Source organism: Gopherus flavomarginatus, chromosome 4, assembly GCF_025201925.1.
Source record: "Gopherus flavomarginatus isolate rGopFla2 chromosome 4, rGopFla2.mat.asm, whole genome shotgun sequence".
Taxonomy (NCBI): Eukaryota; Metazoa; Chordata; order Testudines; family Testudinidae; genus Gopherus; species Gopherus flavomarginatus.
In genome coordinates this window covers 103,979,192-103,988,605 of record NC_066620.1, presented here as the reverse complement: position 1 = coordinate 103,988,605, position 9,414 = coordinate 103,979,192, and the positions used below count along the sequence as shown (strand labels likewise).

At 40.3% G+C, this 9,414-nt stretch overlaps 1 protein-coding gene across 1 annotated transcript in view; it reads left to right on the top strand.

Moving 5' to 3' along the window:
- The first annotated feature begins 733 nt into the window (after positions 1–733).
- SASH1 (SAM and SH3 domain containing 1) overlaps positions 734–9,414 on the top strand; it is a 179,742-nt gene continuing 171,061 nt past the window's right edge. Inside the window, exon 1 of the mRNA XM_050951603.1 lies at positions 734–1,595. Within this exon, the coding sequence (XP_050807560.1) occupies positions 1,500–1,595 (96 nt within the window). The 5' untranslated portion in view covers positions 734–1,499. The remainder of the gene's footprint in view (positions 1,596–9,414) is intronic.

The following is a 9,414-nucleotide window of genomic DNA, read 5'->3' as shown; positions in this document are numbered from 1 at the left end:
CCAATGCTGCTTTAGCAAATTATATCTGAATTCCGGTTATATCCGTTTGCATTATATCCTAAAGTCCTATTAATTTGTCATGATTTTATTGACTACCCTTTCACAAACAAATGTATTTAAGTGCATGTACAATCAACCACTTCCCCAAAAGAGGGGGCGCCATATGTAATTGTTGGTTATTGCAGTTCATCATCCTATGGGAAAAAAACAAAACTAAATAAGAAACAGAAGGCAAGGAAATATTTCCATAACCTTGCCCTCAGGGAAGCTCGCCTTATAAAACCTAATCAATGACAGATCGCTCCTTTTGAAAAAGAAAAATAGTGGGGGTCTAATAGTCAACTAAAAATATCTGTTGCTGGAAATATTTAGCAATAACATAATCCACATGGTAGCGTCCCTATGGCAGCGAAAGGTTGCAATTTTTACAAAAGTTTTTTACACTTTAAAATAAAAGTCACTGTTCCTCTCAGTTCATCATTTTGCCTCGTCAGATGCCGAATGGTTCCCAAGCTGTGAATGTGTCTGCGCGAGAGAAGAGCGCAATAGCAAACCACACACACACCCCGAACAGGATAAAACAACCCTCGCGCTCAGCCTCGGGGCGGACCAAGTTTCCAGCGCTTGTTTTTCTGAAACGAGAAAGGCGGAGTTAGGCTGGCGTCCCTGGAAAAGGTGGGGATCCCGGGGACGCGAAGTCCTGGCGAGGCTGGGCTAGTGTGGCTTCCTGTATGTCACGGAGAATGTTTTAAGTGACTTGCTTTGGTGACTCGAAACTTGTGTACGCCAGAGGCTGCTCTTTCAACAGTCGATTTTTTCTCCTGCCTGTGGCTCATTTCCATGCAAAGAGCCTGACATCAGAGTACCTTTTGTTGCTAAAAGCTTTCTTTAGCTGGGGGCGTGAGCAGTGGTGAAACTGGGAGAGCTCATTTGGAAGAAAGGGGTACTAGAAAGTTATCTACGCGCTGAAAAGAAACCATAGGCACCTATTCTGCTAGCAGTGCCTTACAAGCTGACTTTCTGAGGGACTCGCTTTTAGATGGATGTGTGTCTGTTTGTTGGAAGGAAGATTTTGCAATGAATCCTTTGCTTTTAAGCTTACGAGAACCCCCGCGGTGAAACTGTGGCGCAGACTTACCTTCTGCTACCCTGTTGCTGCAGCTCTACCAGAAAAGTTTTGGAAGGAATGTCAGCTGTGCACAGCTCCTGGCTCCATCAGCTAAGAGAGAACAGACCCTAGGGGAAAGCTCTAATGACTGAGCAGGATCTGGCATCTGACCTGGAGATTTTTTTTCCCCATTGTCCTTGAAGCTTTCTTTTGGGAAGCAGTGATTTGGCTGGTAGCAGAGATCAGATGAGAAGGCATCGTGAAGCTGTTCAGAAGGACTGGGGAAGTGTTTGTTGTTGGTGTGTGGTGTGTTGAAGAGTCATCCCTTTGACAGAAAGTTGTTGTTGGGAACAAGTATTAAGCTCTGCTGAGGCAGGGAATCCATCTAGTCATGGAGGAGGAACAAGCAGCCTGCCCCGAACCCCAGTCAGACAGCATGATGTCTGATGCATTCTCCAAACTGTGGACAGATGTAATGGGAATACTGGTGAGTTGCTGGGGGCTACTAGGCAAAGGGAAAGGGAAATAAGAAAGAAGATGGGAGATCTGAATCGCTGTGTATTGTACTCAAAGCAGCTATTCTGTTGCGCTATTTATTTAAAAAAAGTGTGCTGCAAAACTAAGAAGGGAAATTTGTGGGATTGCTTGAAAAATGTGGAATAACATTTAGTTGGATCTTCTTGTAAAGTAACCATTTTCTTGTTGAATCATCAGAGATGAGTGAGTTTTTTTTCAGGGTTGTGCACATGTGGTAAACCCTTACAGATACATTGCACTTTGTACAGTACCTGCTGCAAATTTTATCTGGTAAATTGAACAGTGTTATCAGTTGTTGTTGTTATAATATCCGGCTTCACCATCCTGTTTGATTTTTGCCTTTAGAAATTTTGTGGATTAGCTTTTCTTTTTTCTATCCCTGAAAAATTTACATGCTGGGAGAAACTGTTTCTTGGATGACCATTATCACAATTTTGGAATATAGTTAGCAATAATTTTCATCTTTTCTCTTTTCATCTTTAGCAATTGGCATTTTGTGAATATATTATCTTTAAGAACATAATACTGAGCACTATTTTAAGAGTTGCTTTGCAATTCACAATTATTTAACACAGATTTTGTGTTCCATGTCTAGCAAAATGCCTTTTCAGTTTGGTTGAAGAACTTATTGTTTTCTATTGGTCTGTATCATATTTAACAATATAAGTAATTGGGACTAGGTTCAACTATTGAAACTTCTAAAAACTCTGTGTATGATTTTCAGTTCTCACCATGTCAAACTTGGTTTAACTCTGAGGAGCTAGATTTTTTTTAATAGAAATTTGCAGTGTGTGGTATTCAGTGAATAAGTAACACAGCACACTCTATAAACTACTGTAGGGTTGGAACAAAGTTGTACTTTAGAAATTGCTGCTTAGAGTAAGGAGTAATTGCTGCAAGGAGTAATCCTGAATGCCGTGTTTTGATTCTTGAAATGTTAATTTTTAATTATTAAAATAAGACAGTTGTTTATGAAGTATGCAGTGAGTTAAATATTTCTTTCTACCATTCTTCTTACATTGGTGTCCTCTCCTCCCTCCCCGAGGTTCAATTATTCAACAGCTACAGTAGTTCAAAATTCTACAGCTACACTGTACATGCTCTGAATTTAATTACTTTAACTGCTGTTTCTGGACTACTTCTAGAGAGAGGTGGGCTATCAGAGTGTGTCATTTATTCTGTAATTTTCTTTGTAGTCTGGAAGTGGGCTTGTGCCCCAATACGTCTGTTAGTCTATAAGGTGCCACAGGACTCTCTCACTTGTTATTATTGTTACTTACACTGCTAGAATAATATTTATTTTAGGTGACAGGTGATAATTACCCTAGACAATTGCCACTTAGTAACTACCAAATAGTAATATTATGTACAAGTTCATCGCTGGCAAATTTCTGTAAATATAGGAACCTGGTAATTAACAGTAGAACCCTCTATACTGAATGTTGAAAGCAAATAACCACAAAGAATATTGGGTTTTTTAATCATTCACCATAAGCATCTAGGAATATCATGACAAATTCCTTATGAAAAGTTCTCTAGAACTTAATAGGGATAAAAAACCAATAGGGTTCTAGTCTAAAGCTTTTTAGAGTGTAAGAAAAACTTATTTGCTATGCTACAGGACTTTTCCATATGAAATGTATTAATTCTAAAGGTGATGTTTAAAGAATACCTCCTTATTTCCTTTCCCCAAAGAAATCCTCATTCAAATGGCAAATCAGTTTAGTAGCACCTGGCTCCATACACTATTTCTCTGTTAATGACTTTAGTGTATGAATGAAAGCGGAGTCAATTTTGCCAGTTTGGGTAGGGAGTACACAGTTGGTACTTTATGAACAGCTCCTTTCTCTTTCTTTCTGGCAGGTTTCAGTTCTGCATTTACTGAAAGCAAAGGATTATTGGATGTCTTAGAGAAGGGTTTAGAAGGTGGCCAAGCCTACCATACAGCGTGGTGAATTTTAATAGGGGAAAAGTTATGATTTTCTCAGATCGAATCATTTGGGGTGATGTCAAGTTGTGGACAGGTTTGTTCTGGCTGCACATCCTATTTTCCTCCATGGTTAATAGAGCCCTCTTATTTTTTTCGTAGAAAAACTAATCTAAAACAAAATGTCTATATTATAAGTCCACATGGCGGGAAAGAGATACTTGATAACTAAGTAGCTGGTGTTTGCATTAGCCACAATAGTTACCCAGCATAACTCTATTCCTGCTGGTGCTCCGTATATTATAAATAGGTTTGCAAATACTTAAAAATAAGTCCTTGCATTGGGTCTTGAAAATATACTCAAATGTGGAGAAGGGAAAAAAAAAAAAGCTTTCCTGAATGAAGACCTTCAATTTTCTGCAGAATTTAAGATTTTATTTTAAACAATAAGTTTCTAGCCCCTATTGTTGCAAAGTAAACATTCTAAATATGAATATGAACTGAGCATAAACTGATTCACTGTTGTCCTCCTGAGTCTACAGACTCCAGTGCTTTTGTTGTTGCTCATACTTTTAGCAAGTGGAACAGAGTACATACTTACTTGAGTTTTGTCAGTTTCATTCTGCTGCTAGGGAAAAGCTATGAGCTATAGTAGACGCAGGCACTAAACCAATTCACTGGAAAGGAGGACTCCAAAATAGAGATTGGTATAGTAGTAGAATAGCTAAGCAACTACCCTTGCAACAGCCTGAAAGCTAAGAAAGGAGTAGAGTAGTGGAGACATCTGCATCACAGCAGCCCCAAGACTATGGAGAAGTTAAAATGTCAGTGACCCACACACCCATGCAGCAGCCAGAAGGCATTAGGACAGGAAGGGAACAGAGAGAAGGTGGGGCGCTCCTCCTTCTTTCCAGCAGCCACAAGCAATTGGGAGGGTTTTAAATGTATCAGACATTTACTTGAGGACGTCAGTAGGAGAGCCAGATCCGCAAACAGGGTCTCAGGCAGTGTCTTAGTCAGAAGTGTCCCTTTTTCAGCAGCTGACTGGGGGTTGGTGCTCACCTGGGCATTACCTAGGAGAGAGAGCCCTCATCTCTTGACCTGGTCTTTGACTGTAGGTATAGTCCCTTGGCAATTAGATTGCCATTTAAAATGTCCAAACTGACTGAGTGGATGTGCACTGGTGTAACTAATGCTGCTAGTTACAACTGGAGTTCAGTTAGAAAAGAGAGTGTGGAATTGATACAGATTTGGGAGGAGATCGAGAATATACTGTGAGAAAAGTGAGCTAGAGAGAAAGCAGCAAAGAGTCCTGTGGCATCTTATAGACTAACAGACTTTTGGAGCATGAGCTTTCGTGGGTGAATACCCACTTCGTCAGAGAGAGAAAGGTCTCAAGTAGTGAGAAGGAGAAGTGAAGTGACAGTCCCTCCCTCTCTTCCTTATTGCAGTTACTCTAATGATAGTAGCATTTGTAGTATTAACACTTTGGAGCAGTTTATGATGTTAATGCAAGGCACTAGATAACATAATTATAGTTGAAAGCTTCATGCTTAATTTTAGACATACTCATGTTGGAGAGCACTGGCTAATTAATAGTTCAAAGTCTCAAACCAGCAATTGATGGTGTGGAATTCATGTGGTATTTTCAGAGAGAGATTGCAATGAGTGATGTGTCTATACCATGGAAATGCTCTGTGTTGCTGTGTGCAGCACCATTTTAGGGAACTGTTCCAAGGTGTATAGTGTTTGAATCAAACATACAGTGTAATGAGAGCAAACTGAACAAAAGACTGACTTGGTAGTGCAAATCCACCTTGTTGGTCAGATCCTGAATGTGTTTGTCAGTGAGGCCTTTGATCTGATGTCAAAGTTAGTGATACTGCACAGGTAAGTGTATAGATTTGATCATTTTATAGCTGTACTTTTAGGGCAGGGCCTAATGGCATTGATATAGTGAAGAAGATAGTATCCTAAAGCAGCATAATTCTTTGTGTTACAAGTAGGTTTCTTCCCTTAGGGTACTGCTGCTGTAGTGGATATGTTGGGTAAAATCCTGGCCCCACTGATTTCAATGCTGAAACTTCCATCAATTTCAATGGAGCAAGGATTTAATTCAAAGACAAGGCTATGGCTCACTTAGGACTCTTCCTGTTGAAAGAATAAGATCTTAGCAAAGGATACAGAGGTTCCTGTATGAGCTACAATGAAACTAGGTGACCTTTCAGTTCATTGTTTCATAGTGTTAGCAAGATCCTGGTTTCAAGTCTGGCGAATCAATGATAAGTGTTGGGCAAAGACACTTAATTTCTATCCAGAGCATTTTATAGTTAGTGAACAGTTGCCAGCTAAAGAGAACAGTTTATCTGTATTGAGGGGCATAAAATCAGCTTATATTTGCATCTGGAACTCTGCCATTTGCATGCATAATCTCAGCTCTCAGTACAATGCTCCATGCAGTTTTCAACAGTTAGGTTTAATCTCTTATCAAAGTGGTAATAAAGATCTTTAAACATTAGAGAGAAGCCCGTCAGATAATTCTTTGGCTACTGTTATTTCTAATTACATTAGTATTATCCAGTCAATTGTAAATAAAGGAGTCCAGTGTTGTTAAACCAAAGGTCCTGGGAGTCACAAGGCCTGAGTGCAAATCCTTAGCTAGTGTAATATATCATAGGTCCATCAATGGCAATTTATCCCAGCTGGAGATCTGCTCTCTGGATTCTGTTCCTGACTCTGTCACTGGCTTGCCGTGACTTTAAACAGGGCATGCAAATGTAGGCTAATATTTCAAAAAAGTCTACTACTTGGCGTGCCTCAATTTTGGGGGGCCTAACTTAAGACACCGAGGCTACTGACTTCAACTGGAATTGCAGGTGCCCAGCACTTCTGAAAATAAGACCCCAGGATGTCTCAAGTTCAACACTCAAAAACAGATGAACCTAAAAGTAGAGAACACTTTTGAAAACGAGGTGCTATAATCTCTGGGCTTGTTTTCCCCATCTGGGGAAACTACTACTTAATTGCCTTTATATATTGCTGTAAGATCCTTGGATGCAAAGTGTTTTCATTACCGCAGCTACTTTAGAGTGGGTTTTTAAAGCAAATCACAGGTGCCAAGGATGAACAAAACAGACCTGACATATCTTTTGAGGGGGGACATATATGGTTTTGCTATCTTGCAGAACATGACTGTTGGATTAGAATATAATTTTTCATATAAATGAATTGAAATGGACTCTGGTAAATGAAAGGGGTGGAATATCTCCTTTTTATGGACACCCAGCCAGCCAGAGAGCTATAAAATCCCTCTTAGTAGTTATTCTCTACTTGCTTTACCTGTAAAGGGTAAAAAAGTTTCCCTGCATAGGTAAAAGGAAAGGAGTGGGCACCTGACCAGAAGAGCCAATGGGAAGGCTAGAACTTTTTAAAATTGGGAAAAACTTCCTCTTTGTCTGTCTCTGGGTATTCTCTGGAAAGAGGGAGCAGAGCAGCAATGCTGTAAGAAGCTTTGGGCCAGTTATAAAAAATCATCAGATCATACCTAGAAACTACTCATTTAAATCCCCAGATATGTAAGCAGATCAGGAAATGTCTAGGAAGATGTGATTAGGTTTAATCGCTTTATTTCTTTATGGCTTGTGGACTTCTCTGTGCTAACCCCAAATGCTTTTGTTTTGCTTGTAACCTTTAAACTGCACCTCAAGACAGTTATTCTTGATGCTTAATCCTTAAATCTAGCAATAGCCTGAGTTTCCAGGTATATTTTTATATTTTCGTTTTTAATAAAATTTACCTTTTTAGGAACAGGATTGGATTTTTGTGTCCTAAGAATTTTGTGCACATGTTGTTTAATTAGCTGGTGGCAACAGCTGATTTCCTTTGTTTTTCTTTCTCAGCATTTCCCCGGAGGGGACGTGAAAGGGCTTGAGGGTACCCCACAGGAATGAATTTCCAAGTTAGCCTTCCTGAGTCCTCAAAGGGGTTTTTGCACTTGGGTGTTGGCAACATCTACCCATCCAAGCTCACAGAAAAGCTGCAACCTTGGGAGTTTAATATAAGCCTGGAGTGGCCAATATTAATTTTTATAATCCTTGCAGACCCCCACCTTCTGCACTCGAAGTGCCAGAGCAGGGAATCAGCCTTGACATAGATGGTGACTGATTACAGATAAGCTTTTTTTTTTTTGGCCTACCCATCCAGTCTCCTTTCTCATCTCATAAAAGTTTACCTCCACCAACACTAATCCTTCTCTGAAGAGAGACAGTTCAGAGAGAACATCTGATAGAGACTTTTTTCTTGCATGTCAGGTCCCATACACTGAAGTTTGATGGAGATATCTGTGTTATGTGTGAGATCCTGGAGATTAAAGCTTGATAAGAGGGGTCAGGCCTGGCTCCTGCCAAAGAACTGGTTTTTCAGACTTGTAGGGAAATTATACAGCTGTATGTTGAATTGCACAGCTGAAATAGCTGTTTTCAAGAGATAAGCCATCCTGTTAAGGTTATAAATTCCCATTTTCAAGTTCCTGTCACTTGGCTGTGAAAATGCACCATTATGAGAATTGACACACATGGTTTCATCTCCCTTAATTTTTTCATCATATTTAACACCAACCAATTCAGCTGTCTCTAAATTATACCAAATGCAATGGATAAAGCAGACTGTCAGAATCTGCCCATTCTGTATGCTGTTTTTGCATTTGTGAATATGAAAAATGATCTGGTATTTGGTGCATCGGGTTTAAAATAGCTTTACATATTTTTGAAAATAACTTTTTAAAGGAATTTTTTTGTAATGCATAAAAGGTATTTGGATGTTGAGAGGTCAGGGCCTCTTGATTAACTAACACAGCCTTGGAAAATTCTACTTGCTCTCAGAGCAAAGAACTTTCTGTGATGGCTCAATTATGATTAATCATATTTATTACAGTAGTGCCTAGGGATTAGCCGAGTGGTAGGCACTGTACAAATACAGTGTAATAGACAATCCCTGTCTCAAAAATCTTACAATCTAAAGAGAAAGGATAGACAAAGAATGGGGCAAAGGGTTTTAACATGCAAGCAGAGTGATGTCACATCAGTTCAATTATTTATTTGTTTGGGGGGGGATGTTTAGAGGCTCAGCTAAATGGAAAGAGAGGATGAGAGAGCAGAGAAAGGGGGATGGAGCAGGTGAGAAGAGAGGTGGTAGGAAGGTACAAGGGGCAGATGTGGAGTAAAGCTAAGGTGAAGAGACTGAGATTGGGGGTTGGCATCAGCAGCCAATCAGCACAAGGCAAAGACAGTCCAGTCAAACTGTAGAGAATATTTCAGTGTCTGTTGGTCACTGCTTAAGCCTCTGCTGCCTTGCCAGCTTCAGTCTCTGTCTGGCTCCTCACTGCAAATTCTTTCCCAAAGGCCATATGGCTGTGGGGGAGGGGAACCACTGTGTGAGTCCTTTTCCCTCCAGTGGAAGGGTCTCCTCTATACAGTTGTAACCCTTCTGCCCGTCTGAGTTGGCAGCAACAAGCGCCGGGTTCAGCATCTGTGGGTTGCGTTTCAATAACGCAGTGCAAAACTGGATTGAGCCCCCACTCAGTGACCTGGAACAGTTACATCCCCCCCCCGGGCGCCTCTAGGAGGCAATACTTCCCCTCTCGCAAGCACAGAGTCTGAATGTAGCAAAATCCTTTTAATAAAGGAGGGAAACAATGTGGCATTATGTTGGGGAAACACCATAAACAGGATTCATAACGCAAACCATGAGCAAAAGACCTACCCTCAAATAAGTTTGGCACTGTCCTTTTCCCCTCGGGTTCTTAAGTCCAACCATCCAAAAGATCACCCCAAAGTCCCATAAG